General features: G+C 43.6%; 1 protein-coding gene across 4 annotated transcripts in view; it reads left to right on the top strand.

Moving 5' to 3' along the window:
- The window catches only part of UPF2 (UPF2 regulator of nonsense mediated mRNA decay), a 156,579-nt gene extending 143,702 nt beyond the window's left edge, over window positions 1-12,877 (top strand). For 2 of the 4 annotated variants that reach the window (XM_069765218.1, XM_069765219.1), the window contains exons 20-22: window positions 1,459-1,600; window positions 5,580-5,700; window positions 11,735-12,877. In XM_069765218.1, the coding sequence (XP_069621319.1) occupies window positions 1,459-1,600; window positions 5,580-5,700; window positions 11,735-11,744 (273 nt within the window). In that variant the 3' untranslated portion in view covers window positions 11,745-12,877. Of the gene's footprint in view, window positions 1-1,458; window positions 1,601-5,579; window positions 5,705-11,734 lie in introns of those variants that run through there. The other 2 variants (XM_069765220.1, XM_069765221.1) reach the window with 2 other exon arrangements.
- The last annotated feature ends 560 nt before the right edge of the window (window positions 12,878-13,437 follow it).

The following is a 13,437-nucleotide window of genomic DNA, read 5'->3' on the forward strand; positions in this document are numbered from 1 at the left end:
AGGAGGTGGTTAGGGGTGGTTAGTTAATTACCATATTGTCTAGCTCCTCTGTTATTGGTTATCTAAATATATATGGAATATTGTGATTAATGCACATATGGATGCTGATTAAGCAACTAAAATGTAGCTCTCTGCATCTAGGACAAAGTTGAGACATCTGATCATCACTTAATACATCTGGTGGTGTTCTTCTTTTGCCTGGAAAACCCCATACAGTCTGTCTGGCTTATATCAGTTTGTCAGCCATTTTAAGCCAGTGATTATAATGTATATATTAGCTGTGAGTATATATGAGTATACATGCAAGTGAGATCTACATGATATATATATTTCCATCACACCTGCTGTAACAGCCAGCCTGAGGAGAGGGGGCGTAGCTTGCTCCTGGCTTTTCGCAGCTGCCAGCCTCCTGTTAATGTCTCCTTCACTGCAGGGCTACTAGCAGGGAGCAGGCCACTCCCCCTCACCCCAGACTGCAGACAAGGAGACATTATCAGGGGCTTGGGGGACAGCCGTGTACAGTTCCAGGCTGTTACTGTCAGTGTCCTGATAATAGCTGTTTCTCTGCAGAAAACGGGGTGTGGCCACGCCCCCTCTTCTGGGATTGGCTGTTACTTACAGCGGGGGTGACACATTGTCCCAGAAGGCACTGGAAGCAGTGAGGAGCAGCTCCTGTCACATGGAATTACACGTGTTATAAATATAATTAACGTGCACTGGGCATCTAATTTTTTATAGTTTTGAGGGAAAGGACAGTACAAAAATGTTTTATCGCCCTGGAGTATCCCTTTTAATGTCTTTGTGTATGTCTAAAAATAGTATTTAATCAGTTTTACCCATCCTTTTCCATTTTCATCAAATAAGTCATTGAGGTAATCAAGCTGGGAGCTATGTTAGTAAATGAGTTGTACATTGGAGGGCAATAGACATTGAAATACTATAAAGAAATTGTGCAGAAAATCAGACTGAAGAATAGAGGAGGTTTCATTTCCTTACTCCTGCTCCAATGGTGGGTAAGAGCCTTGCAGTATTGTTACCCAGAAAGAAACCAGAATCCTGTATCTGCAGTCCTGCCATATAAAGACTCTGCACATCAAAGCTAATCTCCTCTGCCAACTGTGCCAAGTATTATTTGCTAAATCGGAAACATTACTCAGATAGTAAAGTCAATGGAAGGCATTACAGAATCCCCGCACTTCTGTGTTCTCCGGTACAAAATAGATTGTCTGCACCCTCCTGTCTACAATAGTGATGTTAGGAGAACTGGGATAACTCCCCATGTCGTTTTAATAATTGATCAGAAGTAATATTCGGGAAGTGCTCCAGCCATAGCGAACTTTAGGTAAAAGCTTATACATAGTGCATATGTACAGTTGAATGCAATGTGAATTTTTTCCAGCCAATAAGAAATGCGGTGTGGTTCATATAGCCATCTGTTCTGGGTTTGTGTCTCCACAGTTCAAGATTCTCAATGTGCCCATGTCTTCACAATTGGCTGCAAATCACTGGAATCAGCAGCAAGCAGAGCAAGAAGAAAGAATGAGGATGAAGAAACTCACTCTAGACATTAATGAACGCCAGGAGCAGGAGGATTATCAAGGTACGGATTAAATAATTGCTCTTGGCTAGTTGGTCATAGTAGAACATCCATCACGCGCATGGGGCTGTCGCGACTTTCCCATAAAAAGCTTATAGCGACATTTACTCCACCAGATCTGTGATTCTTCAACCATTTTAGTGTTTTCAAAAAAATCTTGGATTGCTTTCTAGACTTGCAGTCATCGTATTAGTACACTGGTAATTGCCAATGGACTGAAAAGTCATGTAATGTATGGGTTACACTGATATCCTAAAAATTTGTGGCCATAATCCATAGTGCACCTGCTGTAGTTCACTTCATGGCTAATATCCATGAAAAATGCAGAGGGTTAAAAAACCTCACTAGGTGTCTGTGCTTGACGTTAACAAGAATAGCATCCATTATTTTCCTTGTGATAAATTACACGTAGGGTAACTTTTTTTCTTGCGACCTTAGTGAAACAGGCTCCTCGTGATGATTCTCCTTAAATTCATGAATTCAACCAAAATCGATGTAAGAAAAGCTGTTTGACAAATGCTTCACAGGGGATTTTAACATACCGTATATACTCGAGTATAAGCCGAGATTTTCAGCCCAAATTTTTGGGCTGAAAGTGCCCCTCTCGGCTTATACTCGAGTCACGGTGGGTGGCAGGGTCGGCGGGTGAGGGGGAGAGGGCGCTGAGGCATACTCACCTAGTCCCGGCGCTCCTGACGTTCCCCCTGCCCGTCCCACTGTCTCCGGGTGCTGCAGCTCTTCCCCTCTTCAGCGGTCACGTGGGACCGCTCATTAAACTCATGAATATGGACTCCACTCCCATAGGGGTGGAGCCACATATTCATTCCTCTGAGCGGTGCCAGTGACCGCTGACAGGAAGAGCTGTGGCACCCGGGGACAGTGTGACAGGCAGGGGCAGCGTCAGGAGCGCCAGGACTAGGTGAGTATTATATTCACCTGTCCCCGTTCCAGCCGCCGGGCGCCGCTCGATCTTCCCGGCGTCTTCCCGGCGTCGCTCCGTCTTCCTGGCGTCTCTGCGCTCTGACTGTGCAGGTCAGAGGGCGCGATGACGCATATAGTATGCGCGGCGCCCTCTGCCTGATCAGTCAGTGCGAAGAGACGCCGGGACCGGACGCCGGAACGAGACGCCGGGAGCTGCAATCAAGAGAGGTGAGTATGGCTTTTTTTTTTTTATTATTATTGCAGCAGCAGCAATGGCACAGATTTATATGGAGCATCTATGGGGCAAAAATGAACGGTGCAGAGCACTATATGGCACAGCTATGGGGCAAAAATGAACGGTGCAGAGCACTATATGGCACAGCTATGGGGCAATAATGAACGGTGCAGAGCACTATATGGCACAGCTATGGGGCAAGAAAGAACGGTGCAGAGCACTATATGGCACAGCTATGGGGCAAGAATGAACGGTGCAGAGCACTATATGGCACAGCTATGGGGCAATAATGAATGGTGCAGAGCACTATATGGCACAGCTATGGGGCAAGAAAGAACGGTGCAGAGCACTATATGGCACAGCTATGGGGCAAGAAAGAACGGTGCAGAGCACTATATGGCACAGTTATGGGGCAAAAATGAACGGTGCAGAGCACTATATGGCACAGTTATGGGGCAAGAATGAACGGTGCAGAGCACTATATGACACAGCTATGGGGCAATAATGAACGGTATGGAGCATCTATTTTTATTTTTGAAATTCACCGGTAGCTGCTGCATTTTCCACCCTAGGCTTATACTCGAGTCAATAAGTTTTCCCAGTTTTTTGTGGCAAAATTAGGGGGGTCGGCTTAAACTCGGGTCGGCTTATACTCTAGTATATACGGTAATCCCAAAGCTGATGTAAGCTGACAGATCCTCTAAACTTTGTTTTACAATTTGCTACCTGCTCTGATAATGTATGCTGTAAGAGATCACTGTTAAAAAAAGAAAAAAAAAAGTATGAAGATGCACATTAAAGGGGTTGTCCAGTGGAAACAAGTTATCATCAATTATCATCTTATTGATCAGTGGGGTCTGGCCGCTGGCACTCATGTAGAGCATCAGAATGAGGCACTTTTATCTCCATTAGAAGTGGCAGTGCACTTGTTCAACTGCTGCTCAAGTCAGCCCCTTTTGAGGCTGCGCTCGGCTTTTTTCCGGCAGCCCCATAGGGAATGAATGGATTGGAGATCCTGAGCACCACAACGAAAATAAATATTCCCCATTCTGCCAATTGGTGTCAGTCCCAGCAGTAGGACAACACTGATCAGCAAGGTATTGCCTGCCTTGTGCATTTTGTTGTAAATGGACAAACGTCTTAATCAGCATTTATTGACATTAATTCTTATCGTATCCCAGCTCCATAGAAGTAGTGATTGAAAATAGCACCTGGCTGGTTCTGTAACTCTTTCATCACCTTTCCTCATTGTGCCAGGACCCCTGTTCTCTATATCGGTCAGGGTCCCATAACCTACCAGACTTTTCTTGCCTATCCTATGCATATGCCAAGAAATTCTATGCACAGAATACCCTTCAGTGATTGTATTTTCTGTAATTCACAATTGATGTATGGTTAGTAGCCACTAGGACACATTATGGCTATCATGCCGGCATTGCTTATGTTAGATAATTGAGAGATGTAAGAAGGCTAACTTATAAGAGTCTGTAGAACAAGTAATAATAATAATAATAATTTTATTTATATAGCGCCAACATATTCCGCAGCGCTTTACAAATTATAGAGGGGACTTGTACAGACAATAGACATTACAGCATAACAGAAATACAGTTCAAAACAGATACCAGGAGGAGTGAGGGCCCTGCTCGCAAGCTTACAAACTATGGGGAAAAGGGGAGACACGAGAGGTGGATGGTAACAATTGCTTTAGTTATTCGGACCAGCTATAGTGTAAGGCTCAGGTGTTCATGTAAAGCTGCATGAACCAGTTACCTGCCTAAGTATGTAGCAGTACAGACACAGAGGGCTAATACTGCATAAAGTGTATGAGAACATGATGCGAGGAACCTTTTTTTTTTTTTTTTTTTTTTTTTATTATAAATAGGCCACACAGGGATCGTTAGGTTAATGCATTGAGGCGGTAGGCCAGTCTGAACAAATGAGTTTTTAGGGCACGCTTAAAACTGTGGGGATTGGGGATTAATCGTATTAACCTAGGTAGTGCATTCCAAAGAATCGGCGCAGCACGTGTAAAGTCTTGGAGACGGGAGTGGGAGGTTCTGATTATTGAGGATGCTAACCTGAGGTCATTAGCGGAGCGGAGGGCACGGGTAGGGTGGTAGACTGATACCAGGGAGGAGATGTAGGGTGGTGCTGAGCCATGGAGTGCTTTGTGGATGAGGGTAGTAGTTTTGTACTGGATTCTGGAGTGGATGGGTAGCCAGTGTAATGACTGGCACAGGGTAGAGGCATCGGTGTAACGGTTGGTGAGGAATATGATCCTGGCTGCAGCATTCAGGACAGATTGGAGCGGGGAGAGTTTTGCAAGAGGGAGACCGATTAGTAGAGAGTTACAATAGTCCAGACGAGAATGAATAAGTGAAACAGTCAGAGTTTTTGCAGAGTCGAAATTAAGAAAAGGGCGAATTCTAGAAATGTCATGTCAAGTCATGATGGGTAAATGTGGCTGATTGTGAGTTGTCAGACTTGCCACGTGGCGACCACCTTGTACATTTCATATATGCTGCTTGTCTCTTGACATTGGTTAGTTGTCTCCCTCATTTATCACCTTTAAAATTTGCCCTAAATTTGCTCTCCACCCTTCAGTGTATACTTCTTGTGCAGCACATCTGTCCTGTATCCAGGACTGTTTAGTTCTTATTGCTGATCCAAACCACAGCGTCTGAGCTGCAAACAGCAGACACAGAGGTTTATCATGGGTAAATGAAACCCTAAATGTCTCATTCTCCAAGTAAAAGGCTTTGTATATTGGGTAACTAAAGAATTCGACAAACTGTGATTTTATCCCATTGGCTTAATTTTCAGAAATGCTTCAGGCTCTGGCACAACGTCCAGCTCCAGCAAATACTAACAGGGACCGCCGACCTCGGTACCAGCATCCTAAAGGGGCACCAAATGCAGATCTCATCTTTAAGACCGGTGGCAGGTGAGACTAGATATTGAGGGCTATCTGCAAAAATTCTCATTCCTTATCTTCCATTTAATTGTCCTTTTAACTAGAATATTTGTCTCCATTTCCTGGAAGAGTTCTTGCCTGTAGTTAAAAACGCTACATGGTATTTTACAGACTTGACAGTTGACCCCCCACCACCAACACCCTTGGGAGGTTAGTGTTTGCATTCAGAGATCTTCACCCATTAATTTCTAGTTCACTTCACATAGATCTGCAATCTGTCAGTAGCGCACTACAGACCCTGGCTCAGATGTAGGGTAATCAGCAGGGGTGAAGACTCAACTAAGCAACCCATCCCCCACCAAAGGTTGCTTCCGAAATGTCTTTTTGGCATGTCAGAAGAAATATTTCAGCCTTTGAAAATCTATGCACACTGGAAAACTCAATGAAAGTTTCTAATTCTGCTACTCTGGCTTACCATTAGTGTATAAATGACTGTAGGACAAAGTCTCGCCATCCCCACCATCTCCATTATTTACCTGTTCACCACTTCACTTTACTGTACTGCCGCTCAATTCAAAATGCTCTTGTCATAGTCATGTGGCAAGAGAGGGGTCAAGTATGGATCCCCCAATCTGACACTTATCTTCTCCTGAATAGATAGGTTATAAATGTTTTAGATGGTAATTCCCCTTTAGTCGTGTAAGCCACGATATTTATTTAAAGTGATCTAGTTTTATTATATTATTTTTAAAAAATGTGTGAGTTTGTGATACATGATCATAAATTGCTGCTGTAGTTTATCAATCATCTGAAAATAGTATTATTTTATTATTTCCTCAGTCCATTTCCCTATTTATATATTTGTAGAACTTCATAAATTTTTTTCCTAATTTATATTCAATACATGAATATTTGTCCACTAGGGGACACTACCTGTATATCTTAGCCAGTTCAAGTACTGTCCTTAGATGGTAAGGATTTCTCAGGCTAATTTATTTGATACATATTTTTTTTAGGTTCATCCTTTTTTTTTGTTAGAAAAGTCACCTGACCGGGCAGGGGACCGGGCAGAAGTGGTTAAAGGCCCCTTCACATTTAGCGACGCTGCAGCGATACCGACAACGATCCGAATCGCTGCAGCGTCGCTGTTTGGTCGCTGGAGAGCTGTCACACAGACCGCTCTCCAGCGACCAACGATGCCGGTAACCAGGGTAAACATCGGGTAACTAAGCGCAGGGCTGCTCTTAGTAACCCGATGTTTACCCTGGTTACCATGCTAAAAGTAAAAAAAAAACAAACAGTACATACTTACCTACAGCTGTCTGTCCTCCAGCGCTGCGCTCTGCTTCTCTGCTCTCCTCCTGTACTGTCTGTGAGCCGGAAAGCAGAGCGGTGACGTCACCGCTCTGCTTTCCGGCTCACAGCCAGTACAGGAGGAGTGCAGAGCGCAGCGCTGGAGGACAGACAGCGGTAGGTAAGTATGTACTGTTTGTTTTTTTTTACTTTTAGCATGGTAACCAGGGTAAACATCGGGTTACTAAGTGCGGCCCTGCGCTTAGTTACCCGATGTTTACCCTGGTTACCAGTGAAGACATCGCTGGATCGGTGTCACACACGCCGATCCAGCGATGTCTCCAGGGAGTCCAGCGACTAAATAAAGTTCTGGACTTTATTCAGCGACCAACGATCTCCCAGCAGGGGCCTGATCGTTGGTCGCTGTCACACAGAACGATTTCATTAACGATATCGTTGCTACGTCACAAATAGCAACGATATCGTTAACAATATCGTTATGTGTGAAGGTACCTTAAGTTCAGCCAACTCTACTGCTTGGAAACTGAAGTGTGACCTTTAACACTAGAAGTCCCATAGATGGGTCATTTGACATTTCTACCTTTGAAACCCAGAGAAGGGTCAAATGACCTAAAGGATTTTATCTATAGCTTATCTTATCTCTATTCACTGTCTTTTGTTCTGTAATTAAGGCCATTACTGTTGCACCACAGGAGGTTGTTTGCTGTTTTCCATCCAGTTTACCCATGTAGTTTCAAGTTAGTTCTGTTCAGTTTATTGTATTTGATAATATAAAGACTATACATATTGTATTTAGTTTAGTATTATTTGTGCAAAAAAGCGCTGAAACAATGAATCATTTTTTATATATTTTAAATCGAGAATTAGAAATTTTAGAGCAAGGTACAGCTGTGAGTAATGACCAGAAGCATTTGTGTCTAAGGCTATGTGCACACTTTGCGGATTCCACTGCGGATTTTTCCGCAGCGGAATTCCAAAATCCGCAGTGAAAACCCGTTGCGGTTTTTACTGCGGATTTATCGCGTTTTTTACTGCAGTTTCTTCTGCGGATTTTCATCTGCAGTTTCCTATTGGAGGAGGTGAAAATCCGCAGAAAAGAAGTGACATGCTGCGGAATGTAATCCGCAGCGTTTCCGCGCGGATTTTTCCGCAGCATGTGCACAGCGTTTTTTGTTTCCCATAAGTTTACATTGTACTGTAAACTCAGGGGAAACTGCTGCGGATCCGCAGCGGTCAAAGGTACCGTTATATGTTACGATCTCGTCGACGATATAGTTAAAAATGTCATGTGATCACATCGTTCGTGCAATCAGTTTGACATCGTCCAAGAGGCGTCACATGCAACTATCTTGTTAACGATGTAAATTTTGGCTCCGCGTTAGCCTCATTGCAAACGTTTGCAGAACGATTTTTCACAATGGCAGGAATAGGAGAATTTAGACCAAAATTGTTCATCTCAGCGTTACACTGAACGATGCTGCACATCTTCTGACACATAATTGGACGAGGATCGTCAGATTTGAGATCCTGACCTCAAATCTGCGATCAGCGATCCAACGATGTGTTCGTCCGATATCTTCACGTTACACGCAACGATGTGAAAACGACATTGCATGAACGACGTGATCACGTGACGTTTTCAAACGATATCGTCAATGAGATCGTAACGTGTAACTGTACCTTTAGGCCTCAATCACACTAGCGAAAAAAAATCGCAGCATGTTCATTCTTGTGCAAATTTGGCGTGAAAAAAATTCGCACGAGGACTGAAATTTTAGTGTGAAAAATATACAAAAGAACAACTGTTATTTGTTTTGATGCTTTTTATTTGTTTTTAAAAACCAATAAGATTTTTTTTTTCACTAAAGGGTTATTTCACACCAACATCAAACAAATAGTCACATTTTCAAGATGAGCAGTGTATAAGCGGCATGGCCAAACAAATGCAATAAAACAGTGAACAAGAAAACAATATAATCAAATTATACAACAGGGAGGGATGTTGGTGGAGGAGTGGGAAGAGGGGAGGGGGAAAGGGTAAAGACAAATACATGGGGGTAGGGGAGTAAAGGAGCATGCATCAAAGGATGCTTTTTATTTTTGTTATAAAAATGTTAAAAAAAATACAAGGAATAAAACAATTCCACACACATTTTCAATAGGCTGCAGTGGGGGGCTGTGTGTGTGTGAGTGGCATGTCCTTGTGTGACTAGCATTTCAGCACTCACTCAGCAGTCTGTCTGAACATGTCGGAACATACCTGGCACTGCCTGGGTATGTCCCTGGTACACTTGCCACACGTGTATTTGTAGCAGTCAACACATCTCTCAGTTGCACAATGGTTTGTGCATCAATGGTTGACCTGACACTTCACCCTTTTGCCAGGGCTGGGTGTGGAAGGAAGTTGCCAAAGGAGTTTCTCCTTGCGTGCCTTCTTTTCAGTCACATGACGGCCACCTAACTCTTTTGCAAGCTCAACCAGGAAGTCCACCCGTCTCTCCTGCACCCCAGTGCATGCCTGATAAAGAACATGAGCATTGAGTGCTGCCATGTCAATCATGTTGTAGAACACGGCGACTGGCCATCTCCGTGTTCCTGCACGCACGCTGTACTCCCGCACCATTTGGTCCATTACATCCACACCGCACTTTGTGTAGTTGTATTGTGTGACCGTGTTTGGCTTCCTTTTGTTGGTATCCTCAGTCTCAACCACGCTTTGCATGATGCTGAGAATGTAGACGGCCTTCTTTCGTTTGGGTGCATACACTGTCAGTGTGGCACCAGTGGTTGAAAACACCTGAGTGGTGAATTCAGTGCAGTCCATCTGTCTAGCGGATTGAGGAATTTCCCGGCGACTCTTGTTGACTGTGCCGAGGATAGTGGTTTCCCGGCTAAGCAGTCGTTGTGCAAGTGACAATGATGTAAAGAAATTGTCCGTGGTTACAGTTCTGCGGTTTCGGGTCATAGTGGCAATGATCCTTGGGTTTCCCAGGTTTGCTGACCAGCTGTCATGTAGTGATGGAACCTTGGTCACCCCCCGCAAGATAATGACTGAAATAAATGCCATTAGTTACGGGAGACCCATGAACCAATCCACCTGCTCCGTGTGACGTGCATGTTGAGTAGTCCATTCTTCAATGCTACGAAGCATGTCAAGACTGATTAAAACAGATGAAGCTCTGAAGACGACTCTGGACACTTCGTCTGGCCTTAGCACTTGGCTCTCCATCTGTAGGTTACGGTTCTATTGGGGTCAAATGGAGATGTTTCCCCACTTGTACTTCATGCCACACTGTGCCATCTTTTGCGGTCTCTGTCGGCTCACTTGCCAACCGAGCTCTCTTTTTTGGTAGAGGCGGAGTCTCCTCATCTGCAAGATAAATAATTTCAAATAAGCATTTTGTTTTGGTTCAAAATAAAAAAGATAGTCAGGAAATAAAATAGGTAACTCACACTGCCTTTTTTGGCATCCTGTTCTGTCCGTATTTGAAACAAGCAGAACAAGATCCCTTTGGGCCCCCATGCACCGTGGGTGATGTCCGTGTGCTATCCGTGAATCCACAGATAGCGCTGTCTGCTGTCACCACATACTCACCTCCCTCCAGCGCCTCTTCTCCTCTCACTTCCGGTTCACTCTTGGGCTCAGTGAAGTGAATATTCATAGCCTAAGGAGCGGCACCGGAAGTGAGAGGAACTGTCAGCACTGGACTGAGGTGAATATGAAATTCTTTATTTTTAGGCTTTTCACTTTCCTCCGTGGTCCGTGCACACGGAAGTCACACGGATGTGCATGGACGTTTTCGGCAAAAAGCGGTCTGTGCTTCCGCAAAACAACGGACATGTCTCTGTGTGGAGCAGACGGACACGCATGTGCTCCACACAGAGACACAGTTCGTGCGGAATGGGGCCATAGGGGAACATGTGTCCCGTATGTCCGTGCCTACGGCATGTCAGCACAGACCCCACATGTGCCGGTTGAAGGACTATGTCTTCTCCATCTGAGTCTGAAGGGTTTGTGTTGCTCAGAATCAGTTCCAATGCCTCTTCAATGGTGTGCCTTCTCTCCATTTTCTTTCCTGTTAACAAAATAGGTTTCTCCCCCACACTCAGGGAGAAACCAAAATAGGTTTTTCTTGTGAGCAGCAACACCCACACTCAGGAATAGCTTGCATTCTTCTGTTTACACACACTTATCTTAGATAATCCCCCTGCAGATTCCTCAGGCAAGAGCATATTTACAAATGAAAGGATGCTAATTAAGGTGTCAATATGGACTGAGGGTCATTTGACCCTCTCTGAGGACTTCAGGGGGGATCTTGAAATTCCCGGGACTTCTAGTGTTAAACCAATGGTTCATCCACGTAATGCACAAACCTGTCGTGGCTGTTTACAGAGCCAGTGGTCTTTCAGCCTATTGATGGAGATCTGAAACAGTGTCTCTCCTCCCCCCACCTAATACCTAAATGATCTATTGTAAACAGATTGTTTGATCCTAATCCGAAAATGGATCCCTCTGGAAGGAAACACATTAGCACTTCATTTATATTTTCCGTTCCTTTTCCTCCAGACTTGTAGCTAAAAAATAAAGCCCTAATGATTTTCCTAGAAATACTGTGGAAGCTCCCTAAATAGTGGCAGCGTTTCCAAATCCCAGTTTACATACAGTATTGAGTATGGTATGTCTAATTCATGATTACTGTTTAACTCTTGTTTCCTGTTGATTCAAAAACTATTTTTTGTGTGTAAACAGGAGACGTTGATCCAGTGTTGTTCTATCGGGCCCTACATCTGACACCATGGCCAGTGGAGTCCTACAGATATTGCGTCAGATCAGCAGCACATCGCAGCATGTTCAGAAGAGAAGCGTGTTCAGGAGAGAAACCTGGAACCGGGCTGGTAATGAGGAGAGGCAGGAATTCCCACTTCTGCTTCCATCTGATCAGAAGAAGCTTCCAGCCTAGAAATAATCGATCCACACGTAGGAGAGCACTATTTGCTGATGAGACATCACAGTGGCCTTACACTGCAGGGGATAGAGTGAAATGGATTACGTAGCAAGCACCTCCGTCATTGTAGAAAGTCTTGTTTTCATGACTTGCAAATGAATTTCTAAATTTGCAAAAATGGGCGATTATCGACAAGAAGTTGTCCTCTGCAGCAGAACAGGCAAAGAACTTCAAATGGCAGCTGACGAAACACCGATGGGGTGATACGATGAAAACTTTGTCGCACGTCATGTTATGGTGAACGTTAAAAGTGGAAAAGAGCTAATCCTCCTTTAAAATTAAAAAAAAAAAAAAAGCTTTTTTTGGTTAACACCTTCCAGCAGTTTTGTGGTTAGGGATACGTTGCATTTGTAGGTAAGAGGCTTAGTTTATTACTTTTCTAGTGAAATCCAGCTCTAAAAAGGCAGAGTTACCTAGTGTTGTACCGACAAAGAAGAAATGCACTTGTCTCCCAGTCTAATACCAGGAAGGGCACTATGGTTGCGTGAAATTCCTAGCACTCTGCTGGCATGTTATGCCATACAACATATTAAGAAAGGAAGCTAATGGGTAAAGCAGATGGTTATGCCTGGGTGCACAAATATTGTGTGGCAATGGAACACTTATTTCCTTTGGAGTAGCAAAAATGTATTGTTTTCTTTTCCTCTTTATTTATGGGAACTTTTTTTCTTTTCTTTTTATTTTGTATTTACAAAAGATAAAGCACATTTCTCCTTTTCCTAATAGTTTTTCGCTTTTCTTTTGCCACTTTCTGGTCATACTGCATGTTGGAAAATCAGATTGAAACTTGTAAAGTTGTAACATTTGCAACAGAAATGCTGCACGATCTTCACCAGCTTAAGAAAACTTTGCCAGCGCTGCAATAAAGAATTGTAAATCTAAATTGTCTTCATTTTCACCTGTTTCTGTATTGTTTATCATATGTAATGGTATTTATTGTTGCACACAGTTGAATATGGCTGACCATGGTTATATATACTGATGTCCCTGGAATGTAAGCCATAGACCTACAGAGTACATTGTAGAGTAAAATGCTTGCTGGACTCCTTTTCTAGTGGCCACATCTAGTGGCTTCACTTACTTGCCAGCATGCCCCGGCGCCTCTTCTGATTTGTAGGGCTTGTGCATGATGCCCCCGACTTACTAATCAGTAGAGTTGTTGGAGATGCTGACCGGTAGGTGCATGTTCACAGGGCTCTAGTGGCTGTGGACTACTCAACTGTGGTTTGCCACAGAGTTTTCCCAGGTGAATCCACTTCAGGAAAATACCGGCATTATGTTTTTAGAGGCTGATATACCATCATTATTGTGGCTTTGATTGTTCATCCGCCAGCGGCCTGAAGAATGATCATGTACGTCACTTTTTTTTTTTTTTTTTTTTTTAACAACTTCAGGCTTTTCGAATCTGCCAATTTAAATTTTCCCTGTATGAGTCATAAGTCACTGC

Source organism: Ranitomeya imitator, chromosome 4, assembly GCF_032444005.1.
Source record: "Ranitomeya imitator isolate aRanImi1 chromosome 4, aRanImi1.pri, whole genome shotgun sequence".
Classification (NCBI taxonomy): domain Eukaryota; kingdom Metazoa; phylum Chordata; class Amphibia; order Anura; family Dendrobatidae; genus Ranitomeya; species Ranitomeya imitator.